General features: G+C 48.5%; 6 protein-coding genes across 6 annotated transcripts; 4 read left to right on the top strand and 2 right to left on the bottom strand.

Moving 5' to 3' along the window:
• Positions 1-184: 184 nt before the first annotated feature.
• On the top strand, positions 185-1,537 carry I303_102359 (uncharacterized protein; the record flags this gene model as incomplete). The annotated part of the gene is made up of 1 exon (XM_018404860.1): positions 185-1,537. The coding sequence occupies one exon, from the start codon at positions 185-187 to the stop codon at positions 1,535-1,537; it is 1,353 nt and encodes a 450-aa protein (XP_018265141.1).
• Positions 1,538-2,112: 575 nt separating this feature from the next.
• On the top strand, positions 2,113-3,003 carry I303_102360 (uncharacterized protein; the record flags this gene model as incomplete). Its single annotated transcript, XM_018404859.1, has 1 exon — positions 2,113-3,003. One exon carries the CDS (start codon positions 2,113-2,115, stop codon positions 3,001-3,003), a length of 891 nt encoding a protein of 296 aa, XP_018265140.1.
• An 803-nt stretch (positions 3,004-3,806) lies between these two features.
• Positions 3,807-5,258, top strand: I303_102361 (uncharacterized protein; the record flags this gene model as incomplete). Its single annotated transcript, XM_018404858.1, has 8 exons — positions 3,807-3,986; positions 4,046-4,057; positions 4,132-4,222; positions 4,304-4,482; positions 4,561-4,591; positions 4,660-4,676; positions 4,753-4,992; positions 5,085-5,258. 8 exons carry the CDS (start codon positions 3,807-3,809, stop codon positions 5,256-5,258), a joined length of 924 nt encoding a protein of 307 aa, XP_018265139.1.
• Positions 5,259-5,551: 293 nt separating this feature from the next.
• On the bottom strand, positions 5,552-6,859 carry I303_102362 (uncharacterized protein; the record flags this gene model as incomplete). The annotated part of the gene is made up of 2 exons (XM_018404857.1): positions 5,552-6,674; positions 6,804-6,859. The coding sequence occupies 2 exons, from the start codon at positions 6,857-6,859 to the stop codon at positions 5,552-5,554; spliced, it is 1,179 nt and encodes a 392-aa protein (XP_018265138.1).
• A 3,417-nt stretch (positions 6,860-10,276) lies between these two features.
• I303_102363 (uncharacterized protein) lies at positions 10,277-12,877 on the top strand (the record flags this gene model as incomplete). The annotated part of the gene is made up of 4 exons (XM_018404856.1): positions 10,277-10,652; positions 10,858-11,804; positions 11,892-12,102; positions 12,162-12,877. The coding sequence occupies 4 exons, from the start codon at positions 10,277-10,279 to the stop codon at positions 12,875-12,877; spliced, it is 2,250 nt and encodes a 749-aa protein (XP_018265137.1).
• Positions 12,878-14,332: 1,455 nt separating this feature from the next.
• Positions 14,333-16,617, bottom strand: I303_102364 (uncharacterized protein; the record flags this gene model as incomplete). Its single annotated transcript, XM_018404855.1, has 4 exons — positions 14,333-14,858; positions 14,966-15,503; positions 15,583-15,644; positions 15,731-16,617. 4 exons carry the CDS (start codon positions 16,615-16,617, stop codon positions 14,333-14,335), a joined length of 2,013 nt encoding a protein of 670 aa, XP_018265136.1.
• Positions 16,618-16,992: the final 375 nt, after the last annotated feature.

Genomic DNA, 16,992 nt, shown 5'->3' on the forward strand with positions numbered 1-16,992 from the left:
ACAGGTATATGAGGGAACATGCTTTTCTAGCCAAGCCAGCTCACAGACAATACAATTATCTCATTCTGGTCAATCCTCTCCCATCAAACTATCTCCGATCACACAGTCTCTCAAGTACTCGCATCCATTGCGACCAAGCTTGCGTGTCATAAGCTTTATTACCTCTGCTCAATACAACTCTATCATGTCCGGCAGAATCCCAGGCGATTCTAGGGGAAGACCTCACCGCGTGGGGGAATCTTTTACTGACTCACGTCCGCGTCCCAGCGTCTCTCCTAATAGGCAAAACGCCTTCGAGCAAGACTTATTTGCGGGTACAATTCACGATAATTCCAACACAGTCAGAACCCAGTCATTGAATAAGACATTCGATATCGCTCATATCCATGCGCAAGCCGGACAAGTTTTACCTTCATCAATGGAGCACTCTGACCCAGCTGTCCAGCCATATGGATACTCATACTTCCCCTCTTCCCACCAAGGGGGATACAACGCTCAGACTGGGAATCACCAACCTTGTAATCCAAACTACCAGCTTCTATACCCGCAATACAACTCGTCCGGACACATTAATCAGTATTTTGGGATGACTGCCGAACAAATCGGCAACAGCAACGCCCATTGGGACGGATCCTCGGTTTACCCTATCCCAGGCGAGGTCTCGAACCCTTACCCACGACAGGTCCTTCATTCAGGTGAAGCCAGTCAGCTTGACCTCGCTGGTTACGACATCAATGTGGCACTTGAAGAAGAAGAAGAAGAGGAGGAAGAAGAGCCATCGGTCCCTTTCCAGGCCGAAGGACAAGCATACCAGACGGATGCCGCTGCTCGTCAATCTCAAGAAACGGCCACCGGGCTGAGCCTCGAGCAGATGCAAGAGCTTCGGAGCTACTACAACATGTGGGAAGGCCTCGCGGCTCATTTGAGACAAGGCGGTGCCGTGGGAGAAAGATACTTGCCGGCGGCCCAGCTTGGCGAGGATCTCAATGACTATCTATCAACCATCAAAGATCTGTTCGAAGATCGCCCGCACGATTTTCCTAACTCAATCGACTTTCCCAGATTGGCAAATTACCGTGCTCTGGCAGATGACTGGTGCAGCCAATCTCCTGATCTAATCACCATGAATGAAAGGGCCAATCAGACATTGAGAGATTGGCGCCTCTCGGACGTGCACACTCTTCTTGCAGATCCCCTTGACAATGTATCCATAAACAGAGTGGGCCGACTGAATTACTACCACAACCCCAATAGCGTGTTTTACCAGCTCACAACTGCAAGCAACCACAGAGCGGGCTCCAATGTCAAGAGGCTTCAACCTTACAGGGAGCTCAGGCAATGCTCAGCAGACACTGTGGCTTCGAGCAAAGAGGAGCACCTGCAGGTGTATAGTCCAGTTAGCAAAAAGAAGATCAAGGAAGCGTTGCAAAGCCTCAAGACCGATGCTCCAGACTATCTGAAGGAGATCGAGAGCACAGAATGCCTCCTGAAAGGATGGGAGGTTGAAACTGCCTCAAAGAGGAAGAATAGACGATGAGGAGAAGGGATATTGGTGTGCCAGCCGCTACCTCCGCCGGACCCAGCGAACGTGCCACCGCCTTTTGTCCGCTCTGTTGATACACTATGTCGTATACAACATATCGTTCTGTCGCCTATCAGTTGGTCCAATATGCAAGCGTAAGCCGTTCACGACAAACTACGTTATGTGATGCACACATCCAGCCAACGGTTCATACGAGGACTGCTGCTGGGAGGAAAGGTGTGTTTTGCATCTGCAAGGCTCAGGTGCCCTCCTCAGTCGTCCAATGATGTTGAACCCTCCTTACAGACCCTTCAAGTCATGACGCAGCACCTTCCAGAAGTCTCGTGTGGAATCCTTTGAACGCTTCCATTGATTGACAAATTGTTCAGGCTAGTCTTTTGGTGCACGAAGGGTTTTATCCAAGGGGTTTTACTGCCCAGCCAGTCAGTCTGACCTCGCCACTCATAGCTCATCGCCAATGACGCCTTGTTTGATATGACATCGGCTCGGTCTGCCTACTTCAACCCAAATTCTTCATCATACACTCGCATTATATACTGTCGGATCGACAGTGGGAGATATTGCGAACCATGTCTACAACGATCGATGATGACCTCCGGAAAGTTCGATCCAGTTCAGGTGTGAGCAAGAGACGGTACGACGCTCCTGCTCAGGGCCATAATCCTGCAAGCTGCCAGTCCACAGCTGACAGACTCGAAAGGCTCTTTGACGGGTTGGGCTTAGCCAAGTCAGCCGCGGAGGCAATTACCGAAGAAGAATGGCAAGGATTTGGATATCAATTAAGCCCTGATATCAAGCACTTCTTCGATTCTGCTGCCACTTCTGACGCGAATTGGAAAGGATCAACTCCTCACGAGTGCTCAGATACCGTTCAAGAGGAGGAAGTTTTCGAGCACGATTCGTTCCGTGATTGGTCCTCAACTCACCATCTAGCCGTGGATGCCATTCATTCATTCTCGTTTCATCCGGATGTTCAAGGTAGCAAATATTCTGCTTTGGACGTAAATATGGTCAATAAAGCTCAGCAGATCACCAATTTAGCGTCATCAAACCATCAGCGCGGAGCAGTTGACATGCAGAACTGGTCAAGCGGGCTCTTTATGTCTGATTTCGATCTCGAGTTGCCGGATGCGAGGGTCGAAGAGCGATCTGATGCATTTAAAGAAGGTATGACCGCATCTCCTTTTCAGGATCGAACAAGCCATCGATACGGCCTTACACAAGCTCAAATTAGTGACGTGTCCTTACTTCGTGGGCTGCTCTCTGCCAAGGTGGACGATGAGCTCGCTAGGACTTTCCTCGTACCTTCGGTAGACAAGGAAAGATGGGAGGAGGAGACAAACAAGAATACACGCGAGACCATCGTTGGTCATGCCAAAGACAGATTCAGAGATTTTAGCGAAACCCTGTGTCGGTTCGAGAGAGACTCTGGTAGAGTGGCCAGGAAGCCTTGGAAGTAGCAGAGTCGAATACTACTTCGGTTTAGCGGACAAATGGTGGTCTGACCCCGGGAGCCAAGAGCGGCACACTCATGTGCGAGAATTGCTGAATAAAACATTCGATCAGCGATTCGGAGAGTAGATGGCAATATTGATGACGTCTGTGCAGGGTGATCAGACCATGCAGGGTAGTGATGTTTTCAGATTCATACAGTGTTTGACGCAGTGATCAACGTTCACCTGATGACATTGTTTGGAAGATTGCCACAGATAGCCGCACCGAGACTTGAGACAAAGCGATGACATGATGACCTACCTTCATCGTATGACCCCCAAATGGCCTTTTCAATCTTCATTTTCGATTCTCGAAACGTGTTTGCTCAAGTGAGCAGAGGCTCCGACATTGTACCCATCTCACCACTTGCCTCGATGGACCAGAAGAAGCCTGAGATTGTTCGAAATCAGCTCCATAAACGTGCATGGAGCACCACGTGATCCCGATTCGAATCGTGCCTAAAATATCGGCATCATAGCAGATAAAGGGTACTTGAGCGATATCATTGGTATATCTCATGCAACGTTGTTCATACGTACCGGGTTGAGCAGCACCGATGTACCTAAATTGGGTTGTCCCCAGTCCCGTCTCCACAATTTTGGCGTAGAGGGGTGATGATGCTTATTCTGGTTTTGCAACGAAAGTTAGCTGGAGCCGGGTGGACAATCGGAAGATGATATATAGATGGAGGATGATCGTTGAGACTTTGCTACAATTCTGCTACCAAAAATTCCAGCTATTCTTGGTACACTCACAAGATTACTTCAAGATGTTCTCGAAAAAGACACTATTCACTGTCCTGCCGGTCCTCGCATCCACCAGTGCCAATGCCTGGGCATCCGATAATCACACTTGTGCTTTAACCAAGCCCATCTACTCATGCGAGAACACCACCACCATTGTCGATACATGTTGTACCCCGACCCAAGGATTGGTACTTGTGACCCAGGTGAGTAGTCTTGCGCTTACACACCGGCTGAGATCATGTGCTGAATTGTCTCGTTCTAGTTCTGGGATACTGTAAGTTGCCCCAAGATTGAATCACACATCTAAACTTAGCACGTGATGCAGTATTGACCTGATGATCGAACTAGTACACTGGGCTAGAGAGCGAAGGCTCCGTCTTGCCTAAAGACTCATGGACGATCCATGGATTATGGCCTGATAGATGCGACGGATCTTACGGTGAGCAAATCTTCTACGACAATGATCTGACGATTTCGGGCACGGTCGCTGATTGGACTGATTGTCTGGACGTGTTATCAGGCCAATACTGCGATCTTTCCAGACAATACGATCCTTCCCCTTCACCAAATACGACTACAGGTAAGCCGGACGGCACACCTGTTCCAGCTTGGGAAGGGGGGAATATCATCACCCCCTTATTGCAGAAGTACGGCAAATACGATTTGCTGGCTTATATGGAGAATTACTGGAAATCTCAAGTAAGCCTTCGTGCCCCCTTTCCATTCCTCCTTTGGGACCCGCACAGTCAGGCTGACGGCGCGTTTGCGATATGAAAGGGATCACCAGATTGGACTTTCTGGCAACATGGTGAGTGATCTCTACCGGATAACATGTAGCCTTGCTGATCGTCAAGGGTGGAATAATTCATAATTAAGAATTTTCCAAGCATGCTGTAAGCGAAATGATCAACTGTGCTGGGAGCCAGTCGTCAGTCATGATCTTGCTAATCCGCTTATCTATGATTTCAGACTTGCTTCTCGACCTACGATGTCGGCTTCGAAGGCGCACCCGATTGTTACGGATCATTATACCAAAACTCTACCGAAGCTTCCATCATCGATTTCTTGGACAGCGTGATCAAGGCTCAAGTGAAATACCCAACTTACGCATGGTTAGCCGCTGAAGGTATCACTCCGTCCAATTCTACAGGATACGACGTCAAGCAAATCCAAGACGTCCTTACCAACGCTTCAGGGGGCGAACCATACGTGAGGCCCATTCTCACCCCTTTGGACCGCTAATAGACTATGATGCCCAACCAGATGCTGACATGAGAATTCAATTCCTATTTTGGATCCAGCTTGGATGCTATGGCCCAACCAAGCAGATTCTCTCGGAAGTATGGTATTACTCCCACTCATTGGGTCGACCCCAAGATGGGAACTTGAAACCTATCGACCAGACTACCAAGACCAATTGTAATGCGACTCAGCCTATCTGGTACTACGAAAGAGCCCAAGGTTCCGAGTACTAATCTTCGCCGATGCAACGAAAAACGGGGGTACCCAAAAGCTCGATGACGGAGCAACGGATGTAGGACGGACATCGATTATAATGTGAGAGAACAGTCGATTTGATAAGTATAATAGATATGGAGCTCAGCCTGGACCATAGACATATAATTGAGATGCACATCGCCGAATGCAGGCATATTGACACCCTCTTTGATGAAGCACTTCATACTGTAAGCGTAGTAAGATACACAACTATAGCGCAGTGTTTATGACGTTAGCTACGGTACATGATGAGGGGATTTTACAGTGGATTCTACCGTATTTCTCTGACTAGATCATTCAATATTCCACTAACAATGCCTACAGCCTCCTTGACCAGCTCTCGGTCCTTTTCCTTGACTCTCACTAATATCCTACTGTTGAACTTATCTGGATGATAATTTCTGATGGCATCTCTGATCGTCCTCCTGACATCGATCTTTCCATCTTCCGCCGTATCTTCAGCGACCGCATGGATAAATGTCCGTATATTATCTATCTTCAAGTGTTCTATATCTATTCGCGTAATCGATCCTCGTTGTATCGGCCATGGGATATCGTTGAAACTCATTTCTAGCTCCACAATCTCATTATCTCTCTCTGCGAGAGATTTCCACCTTTGCACCCATCTCATCCTCTCACTCTTCTGCCTCTTCTCCTCTTCTAGACCCTTTTGCTTTTTCAACCTCTTGATTCGCTTTTCTTCCTCTTTAGCTAATCGTTCTCTTTCAACTTCTTTCAGACGTTCTTTCTCTTCGATATCTTTTCGCCGTCGTTCAGCAGCTTCGATCTCCGATCGGTGCTTCCGCCTGTACATGCCATCTCTGATCCACGAGGTATATTCTTCTTCCGTCATCGTCCCGAGCGGAGGAGCGTGTCCCCATCCGCGTCCATCACGAGAATCAATCTCATCAAAGGCTCTTCTCCGAGAAGCAAACGTTGAGGCAGACGTTGATGGTCCCGGTCCACCGACCCCAGTGGGCCACCCAGCAGCGTCCCTGAATCTTTTCGGTATATGTATTTCGTCCATCTGATTGAACATCTCATCGAAGCCTCTGAAGAATGGATCATCTGCGGCGTCCATCATCCCTCGACTCATCCTGATCATCTTATCTTGCCATTCCCTCCTTTCTACTTCTTCTCTAGCTCGTCGACCATACCCTCCCATCCATTCTCCATCGCCTTGCAGCTCTTCTTCTTCTTCTTCTGGATCAGCAGCAGCATCGTGAGAGCGTTTGGCGGGGTTGCGAGGTGGAGTGATAGATTCGGATCGACTCGGACGACGAGGTGGAGAGACTGCATATCCGTTGGCACGGGATATCCGAGCTTCTTCGCGGGCGTGACGATGTTGTTCTTTGCGATAAAGACGATCGGCTTTCTCGGTTTTCGTTTCTTTCCTGCGATTTTGAGACAGTATCATGTATCAGCATGAACCAGTGCAACATGGCGGCTAACCTCGGTCTTGAATGCGAAGGGCGAGATCAGTGGTGATTGATTATATCGCTCCAGATGAGACGACAACTCACATTCGGATTTTACTAGCTTTCACATCCCTATAATCGCTTGACCGATCCAGAGGCATTGCGGCCCATCACAGCTTGACAGCTCTACTATCGTTGTTACTACTCGCTCATAGAACGGCTGTCGATGCTTGGAAGTGCGTAACGAGTCCCCCAAATGAAGGAAGGGATGATCTTTGGAGATGGTGCTAACCTGCTTGATTGAGGATCCGAAATGACGATGACAGGTGGCAATGTATCGGAAATAACACGTGACTACCACGCGTATTGTCGTGCGGAAATGATCTCAACCAGATGCAAAGTAGGACTTGTTCAAGCCCCTATGAAGGGATGCACGATGCATGGAAGCATGAAGAAGACGATTATCGGAACGCAACATCACTCCTCGATGAGAGGATAACTCGATCCGATCCAATGAGTTGTAGTATCGGATCGACGAATGCCGAAGAAAGATCTTCCAGGCCTATCCGAAGTCGGAGGTGGATGAATGAGGTACACCGATCAGTGACGAGGCACATTTCGGGCGATCATGATCATGTCCACGCGAGTACCGTTGGAATCTTCGATTTATGAACATACGTACAAACAAGTACTCGTAAACTTTCGATGTGATCTGATGCATGCATGCATCCCGAAGATGCCCGTCAAACCTCATCCGTCTCGCTTATCTGCTTCGACTGCGACGGCGACAAGGTTATTTAGCTCTGTTCGCGTAAATCTGCTCGACCAGACGATTTATCCGGCTGTCCATGCCAGGTAAGCTATCACACCATCACAACTCGTCGTTCCATAGACTCAGATCACGAAGCGTCCCATCATGCTTAGTATACTAGCTACAGCCAACCTCAGTCGTCAAGACGACCAACACTCAAGCGATTGTCACTATATGCATGTTCGCTCGGCGGCTGTTTCTTATCGTGTCGACTTGAACGGAGGGACGGACGGACAAAAAGCTTCCGAGCCGTTCCAGTCTGGGAACGAAACGGAGTTTGGAAACGCACTAAAAAGCGCGGTCCTAACACTCCTGATTCTTTTACTTTGGTACTCTGGTATTCTTGTACTCGAGCAGTCTTATAAGGGGAATGACGATTGTGGCTTGATTTTTGGCTTCCATCCAAAAGTCTGACTAACCCGTTACGAAGTTGTGGCGTCAACATGCAGAAGACACTAGCGAGTCACCCCTTGTTCTCGGCAAAGTCATGGCAAGGGTTGTGTCGTAGACAAATAATACGGACGCTAATACAAATCATACTGTCCGTCATGGAAGTATTGGTATTTACTTGGTGTCAAGCGTCCGGGGGCCGGAGTGTGTACTCTAATTGTGTTGGGTCCGAAAAAATCGCTTGGCCGCGCTTACTGACTGTCTGGAAATTTACGTTATGGGTTAGTGTCCTTATAGTTCCGATTGACTTGAACTTGGTGCTCTTCTGCCCTGTTGCGCCCTTGTTTCGGCTCATCCACACACGCCTCGAGCCTAAGAAAAAGGAAAAAAAGAAAAATTTCCGAAACATCTTTGATACACACACCCTTGCCAGACTACTCTTTTTTAAGGTTTTCCGTTCTTGACCTTGTTGGCTTTTGAGATTCGGATAACGTATACTCGGGAGATCGTCCTCCATTAAGTATTTACGTTATATCTGTTCATGGGATTTTGCTGATTCCGTACTAATCCATTAGCGTACCGTCATCTCGTCCGCGTCCGCGTGGTCTTGGGTCACAGTATTTGTATTTTGGGATGGATTTCTACAAATCATTTTACCATTTCTACAAATAAATAAAGACGACATCTTCCATGATTTGTAGAAATCATCGAAAAAAATACAAATCTCATCAACAAGACAGAACTCTTTTTTCTCTTTCTTTTTCCATGGTGTTGTTGTCGTCGTTGTAGACTACTGGTCTTACCCCTGAAGTCTGTGCGAAGTGCGGAATCCCCTCGCCAGGTGATCAAAGGTAACTCCTTCAGGTGAGATGCCTTGGCTCGGTCAGAGAAGGTTGGATGATCGGATCGTCTGCCCTTCTCCCTTCCTTCCCTTTCCTACTGATTCCCACAACGTACGAAGTACTCAGTACCGTACCCTCACATCACCTTCCCATACTTTATCCGTCTCTGATTTAGTCAGTCAGTCATGCATCTGTCATTCTGCGAAATCCGCGCTGCGTTTCCTTGTTCTTCCGCTTTCCTTCTTCCAATTGTCTCATACTCCGAAGAAGCACAACTACTACCCTCAGCGTCACATACCACATATAGCCTACGTACACCCCGTTAGTCACACCTCATTTCAGCGGTTACTCGCGCAGCGTATCATAGCGTTTCCCATCGTATCATCTGCCTCCGAGATTACGATAAAATCAGAAAACGGAGGAGGCAACCCCGTCTATCAAATCTTCCAATTCAAACATCTCATCTTACACAACTCCGTATTCACCCATCACCATCAACACAGCAACGCACAGCACAGCTAGTAAAGATCATTGGTGGGCTTCACTACCATAGCCAAGACTGTCTCACTCGTTGATCGCTCCCGTTCTTTGGGATCGACATTCCCCCTTCGGACCTCGGTTTTCGGTATGACCCGATAGATAGTCCGCTTTCTCCCTTCGCCAACAAAAATAATACAAGCCGTCAAAGGCATCTCCGACAACATCGTACTGCGCTTAGACAGATTGAAGCGTCTTCGTGCGAGCCCGAAAGCTTTGTTCGGTCAGTACGCTACTGCATCGCATATCTGGGACACATCAAAGGACGTCCTCCGATCCCTTTGATCTACCTCATCTGTTCCTTCCCCACTTTGATCTTGGCTTCAGTCGTCCTCCCATCAGCCCCTGACTTTTACCCACGCTTTGTCTTAGCACTTTCTAGACGATTCTCGTGGTTACCTTATCCCCACTCCTGTAGAATACGCTATCGGAGTGACTAAGTCGGGTTTCACATCTTCCCAATTATCTGGTCTGATTGGTAAAGAAGAGGAAAAGGTTATCCCCGTTTGACTTTGACATTTCATGTTGTCACCGTTTTAGACAGTAACCATTCCCTTTTCCTTGGGCCTTAACGCTTGGATCATCGTCATCCGTTCCTCGGATTTCCTCTCTTATTTGTATATCCCAGTCACTTCTACTTCGCCTTTCGGCAAATACAAATACCTTACCTCGACAAAAACTTTTCAGTTTCCCTTCTACTCATATATAAAGCGCCATGGAAGTCACCCAGTGACATCTTGTTTTCTCTTCCCTCGAACAATCTTTCACTTCGTCTGACTTGTACCTCTTCGGACTCCACTTGTTTATAGTCACATTATCATACACACACATCGGGGCTAGGATCACCTTGCTCAAAGTGTTGTTGATAAGGAACAAGGAGTGTCAATCAAGGAACGAGTGATCATATATCATATAACAACTATCAACGGGATCAAATTACATCACCATACGACACTGCAATATTCTAGTCAAATCCACCATACAATAACCCCACCATAATGCATCCTTATAGATCATACCCTTCTTACTCGCAATCGCATTCACCAGTAGCACCAATCACCTCTTCACTGCCATCAGCGCGAGCCCAAGCACCGTCCCCTCACAAGCAACATCCTCCATATGGTTTCCCTACTCCCTCCGTGACGATGAACGTGAACATGTCACACCATCTGACCCCAGTCGGCCATAATCAAGCTCCACAGCACACCCATCATCATCATGGTCAATCAAGTAGACGCGCGTCATCGAGCTCGAATCGACATCATCATAATGATTATAGCGATTCTGAATCAGATGGCGAGGATGGCAAAGTCGAGAAGGACAAATTGGAGATACGCAGAGAGAAGAATAGAGTCAAGCAGAGGAATTTACGTTGTGAGTTAAGGTATTCAATCGTCTTTTTCCTCGTTCCTGATTAACCTACATATTTTGTACGGTATAATCAACGTAATATCACTCTGTCCCCCATCCCATCCATTGCATCCATGTCCCATTCATGCATACCGACACCTCATTCTTGGCAGTAAGCTGTCGACCATGCATGGCTGACGATCTTTTCTGGACGTTGGTCGGGGTGTAGTACGACGAGCGAATCATATAGCCGATTTGGAGAAGAATCTCGCCAATATACGTGCGGATCACTCTGCCCTGCAACATAATGTAGCTCATCTCCAAGCTAGGGAGAATAACCTGCAAGGATGGGTTCATGACTTGGAGTCTGCCTTGTTCCGCAACGGTCTGGCGGGGGAGGTCGAGACACTGCGTCGTATATGGGCGGATCGCGACACTGCTATACCGCAAAAGCAACATCAGATTCGCCCTTCTTCGCAACATGGCTTTCCTAATCATGCACACCCCTTACCAACGCCCGGTGGCGTACCAGTCGATCCCCTCTCGACATTGGCCCGAGCTGCTGCTTCCTCGATCCCGACAGGTCCACCTTCTGCGGGTTACAGCGAAGGGAGGATGAGCTTCCCGCCATCAGCATCAGGCTCAAGACCCACATTACCGAGACCGAGTTCGTTTTCGAGACCTTTCGAGAACCCGTATCCGACCCCTGAGCTACAATGGGGTGCTCAGATGAACGAGTGGGTACCTGGGCCTGCTGACTTTGACAAAAAACGCAAGAGAGAATCTCAGTCGGACTATCACCCAGCTAGACCAGGACTACATCCTATGTCAGGAAGGTTATCCGAATCAAATGTGCACACTTTACCGCCCATCCAGTCACATCAGCCCGGATCACCTACTTCCGCTCGCCCGACTTCGGCGCCATACCAATCACGAACACCGGTCCCTCACAGTGCTTCGACTCCTGGCACGGCTAACGTCTCCCCCCGCTCAATCAGAATCTCCGACTTGGTTTCCCCCAGACCGTCCCACATAGATCATACGCTGCCTAGCCTATCCACCTCGTTGAGCGGGAGCGAGTTGATCCATCCGTCCATGCCTGAATCTCAGAGGCAGCTCGAGAGGCTAACCACGAGGGAGGGAGGCTGGACTAGGAGCTCGAAAGGAGACCTGTCGGTGAGTGCGTTTGCAAGATCCTTTGATATCAAGATTCTCGTTTGCTATTATCGGGCCCATGCTAACGGTAGAACATGCTTGAAATAGCCGGAGCGGGAGATACCTTCTTTGGGTGGAATGAATATGCACTCAAAGAAGCTCCCGCCTCTCAAATTTTTCCAGCCGAAGGAAGAGCGAGCTTATCCAGTATCGACACCTACCAGTCCGAGAACGCTCTCGCCCAACGGATCCCTTTTCAAGAAGGAGAGGGAGGACGTTTCGCCGAAAACTCGAATATCATTATCCCCTACAGCGCTGGGTGGGACAACCCAATCACCCCTCTTGGCGGTCAAAGAGAATCCTTTGTTGGATGGTCAGATCCCCAAATCAGCATGAACACCCAATATGGTATCTCGCCACATACTGAAGGGAGTCAGTGGGCCTCGGAACAAATGGAGATGGAGATGGGGATGACTGATCCGACCCCTCATCCTTCGGTATACACCGCGCGGATCTTACTTCGCTCGGTTCTGCCTCAGCCTATCACTTTGCACGACCCACCAATCTTACCTGACTTATTCAAAGAACAACAACAAATCATCTTGACTGCCCTCTCCAACCTGTATCCGCCCGAAGTGTCTGATAAATTTCGCTTCGCTCAAATGAAGGGGCTCGCTCCTGAAGACGCCAAGTGTTTACTGGAATACCAATCCTCCTTATCGGTTGACTCGCGATTGGTTTTATTCCCTATCGCAATTCTCAGAGCGGCCGTCATACGAATAATCAAGAGCAAGAAAGAAGGATTCTACTTGACGGCATTCAACAATTCCGCTCTCAAGGAAGCGAGGGTATTCGGTAATCCATTAGACCCAGATGCTTGGGAGATGCCGGATACGTTCTGGGATCAATGGGGAGGATGGTTCCCCTTAGGAAGGGAGTATTGCGCCTCGATAAGTGCTTGGAGAAGGAGAGACGGGCATGTAGGCTCGGGTGTTGTGGAGATGATCCTTGGCCTTAAGGGGGAGTCGGTCAGAAGAAGGGAAGACTGGGTTGGGAAACCTCCTGGATGGAAGATGTCTGATCTGGTGAAGTGAGAGCCACAGCGAGAGAGCAGTGTTCGCACGGGCGAAGCCGGGGAGGCGGACAATATTGTTAACACGTATGTCAGAAGGAAGTGAGAATGAAAGAGACAGATGTAAAATGACTGTTTCAGTGCGACTTGGTTCTCAGAATATACTTGTAGCAATAATAAAGGGATCAGCCCGCTCTGAACATCATAGAATAAGTAGCTTTATATTTAGCGACGTCGCTATGCAATCCAAGAATAGGAATGAAAAGCAGATCGACAAGCAGTATATCAATATGTGCTCTGATGCGTGCTGCACCGTGTCCAGCATTTGGAATATGCATTCGCCAGCGCCAACGTATATTTGCCCGTCATGTTGTGGCCTTCACCATTATGAAAAGAACCTACTGAGATCTGGCGAGAATGGCTATCTCAATGTCATTTCGTTGTGAGACCTTCGAGCGTAGACCTTTTACTGAACTTCATCGTCATCGTCATCGTCGTCATCTGGACCTGTATGGTATGGTCGATACGAATGATGATGATGTCCTGGCTCATCCTCTCCGAGAAAGACAAATGCAAATCATCAACTGACTATTATTTGTATTTGTATTTGTATTTACCCACGACGTACGACGTTACGACATAAGGATGTTACGTTGTCACTCAGGTCTCCGGACACCGGAAAATCTTGGACAGAATGAAAAAGGTCAGTGACCTTACGTGATCGATATCTCATTAACGTAACCACCGGACCATGACATATTTACGGCCAAGACAGCAGAGACACTTCGGCAAGAATTACGGCAGAGCTGTTAATGATTCCAGAAGTTCGGAATGTCTCGCTAACCGACAGATGGGTTACGGCATCTGCATATAAAGCCTACCGTACTCTAAAGACTGACGGCCAAGTTCAAGTTCATCACTACGTTCGATGATCCGAAAGATCCAAGTTTCCAAAAACATTCAGTCTCACATTTTGAGGCGGACAAAGCGTCTTGCCAAAGGTCTGAGTGTAAAGTGCCCACTAGCGATTGAATTTCTAACCATGTACTTGGCATTTGAGCAGGATTTGGACGATTCCGGATAGTCCGCGTGAAGCCTGATGAACGTACGACGGTCGAATGAGCACCGTCAGTGGATGTAGACCAGAGATGTGACGATGTATACCCATGATGAAGCTGTCCATTCCAATCTCACCGGTGCAGCACAGGAGCATAGCAATAGATACATCATCTCATCATTGTCGTGTCAAGCCGTACATCAATATCCTATATCCTATATCCTATATCCTGTAGTCCTATATCCTGTATCCTGTATCGCATAAAGCATCGTAAAACTCGTCATAATGTCCATTCAACCCAACATAACCCACCCCATCTTATTTGATCGCCTTGGTCCACGCCTAGACGTTGAATCGCTCGCCAGCATGAGCCATAACCACAACCGCACCAACCCAAATACCTAAACCCCGGGCGGCTAGTCACCAGCCCCACCCGTCGTCCGACGTCGAGGTGGAGGTGGTCGATGACATGGAAGAAGTGACAGCGTTGACGAGGTTTTCAGTGTTGATCTTGGGTTTCATAGGAGTCAAAGCTTTTCCCAGTGCCCCGCTATTAGCGCCTTGCTTAAAATTTGCTTCGGCCTGATTATCCTCATGTGATGGAAGATGATCGACATCGTGGTCGTCGTCATCATCGAGGAAGTTTCGTGATAACGAACATGTGGGTGAAGATGAAGGTGAAGAACGTGAAGAAATCGAGGAGGTCGACTTGATGTTCAAGTCGAAACCCAGTCCGACCGTAGCAGGGGGTGAAGTTGGAGTTCCGAGACTTCTAGAGAAAGACGTAGGAGTGACCGTATTGCTTCTATCGGTCGTTCGGCGAGTGGATCTCTGCTGCTGCTGACGGTTCGCCATTCGGCTCGACGATGAACTGGTAACGGTGGAAGCGTCGGGCAATTTGGATGAAGGGGTGTCCCATGGCGTGATGAGTTTTTGCAGGTTTGCACTATCATGGCAGGCAGGAAATTCAGCTTTGCAGTACAAACAATCACAGCTTGCGCTCTATTTCCTCAATGCAGACAAGCGGGAGTCCGGAAAACGTGTTGGACTTACAGGTCCAGTTTCGAGCCTCCAGGGGTCCATTCTCCCGCCCTTCCATCTGTCGGACTCATACCGTCCCGTATGATAGGCTCTTGTTCCGGTACGGTCCCACCAGCAGCCGCTCCTACAGTCTTCCACAGATTACCCAAAAACCTTTTCCCGCCCTGGACGACCTCCGGGCCGAGATATCCTTCCGTCTGACTGATCAAACCGCTCAGGACAGCCGCGCCGCTGGTGCTCAGTCCACCAGTAGTCGATATTAGCGCGTTTGCGAGGGGCTCGTCGATCGTAGCTAGAGACATGGACGAAGAGGAAGTCGATGTGGAAGTCGATGAGGAGATCGTACTGATTGGTCGACGGGTCAAGGGGTATTGAGCTGTAGAAGAGCGAGCGTGGGTGTTTGAAGAACGAGAGGAAGGTGTTGATGATGATGTTGATGCAGTTTGATCAGAGTGAGATTGAGATTGGATGGGCGAAAGTGCTGAGCGAGAGACGATTGTTGTCCAACGTGATTTCAGTTGAGCCAGTGAGTTCTCTTGTGCGAGAAGCTCTGCATGTCCAGAATGAAGTAATCAGTCGATCAGCAGAGCCCTCTCCAGTGATTCCCCGATGGCAAGTATGTGACATACCTTGTTTCAGCTCGGCCACCCTTCTTTCCCGTTGAGCAATGTGAGTGAGCAGGTCGGCGTGTCTGATCGTATGTCAAATTAGGACGACTTAGCGTACACACATCCCCATCGATTATCCGCTTATCTGAAAGATGGAAGTATAGCTCACTTTTCAGCCAACGTCTGAACCCCGTTCGTCCTGCCTATCTGCTGCGCATCGTCCGCAGCTTCATCCTCGCTTACGAAATCACGCTTATGCTGATCCATCCTGTCCAACAAATCTTCTTCCATGCCCCATCCATCTCCTCGTCCGAACACCTTTCTCTCAGCCGTCCGAGGAGTGGAAGCAGGTATCGCCGGTGAATAACTTATACTTGCTCTCACACCCATTCTCCTATCCGGTCGCCTGGGCTGAGTCGACCCACTGATTGGCGTCGACGGTTGACTTTGCAGATTCGGTGAAGGCGAGGCCAATATACTTGACGCTGGTCTGCTGTCGTTCGAATCAAGCTCGAGGGAAGGAGGTCTAGCACACAGAGATAATCGTTTCAACTTGTTGCGCGAGCCCGACTGCATCTGGGAGTCCGGTTCTTCGGTATCCTTGATAGTCGGCGTCGAATGAGGTAGTATTATACTGGGTCGCTTTTCCAGCTTATTGGTCGTGATGGAGTCAGGATTAGGGGAAAGAGGGTGCTTGAAGTCATGAGAAGATGATGAGGGTGAACGAGGTGGGATGTTTAGAGTAGATGAAGAGGTCATTCCTAAAGGCTTGAGACCTTTGTTGGTAGTGTTTCCCGAGGTAGAGGTATTGTGTTGACTGTGGTTGTGAGGTTGTAGTCTTGATAGGTTGGCTGGTGGAGCAGGTCCAGGGACAGAGATAGAAACAGAAACAGGAAGAGAGCGATCTGTGCTTGATCCAGAATACTGCTTCATCTTACCCTGTCCTACGATACTACTAACTTTGATAGCTTTTGGCGATGTGATTGTCGTCACGAGTGAAGGACGATGGGATTGTTGCTGGTGAGACGGTGTCGTTAGAGGATTGTATGTGGACATTGTGATATGATACGATTGCTTTGCTTTCTTGATACAGATAGGCTATAGGATATAGGATGTAGGATATTGAATGTACAGTGACAGGTGAAGCGAACCAAGCGTTATTGGGACATAGTCATTACTCGTGTGGTCGTATACAAGGGGAACGGTCACTGAGTGAAGGGACGTGTATATACACAGCGCAGTCAATTGTTGCGCTGTGAATGCGACAGTAGCAATGACAAGAAGGATGATAAGATGGTGAGGATGGAACAGTGTATGCATGCAATGTCATTGGCGACTGATTTCTTTTCTTTTGTTTACACTATTGGAATGTATGGTGGTGGTTGTGGGGTAAAATGCAGCATTCCTCCTGATTTACGGGTATACAAGTGG

This window comes from Kwoniella dejecticola, chromosome 2 (assembly GCF_000512565.2).
Source record: "Kwoniella dejecticola CBS 10117 chromosome 2, complete sequence".
In the NCBI taxonomy this organism is placed as follows: Eukaryota; Fungi; Basidiomycota; class Tremellomycetes; order Tremellales; family Cryptococcaceae; genus Kwoniella; species Kwoniella dejecticola.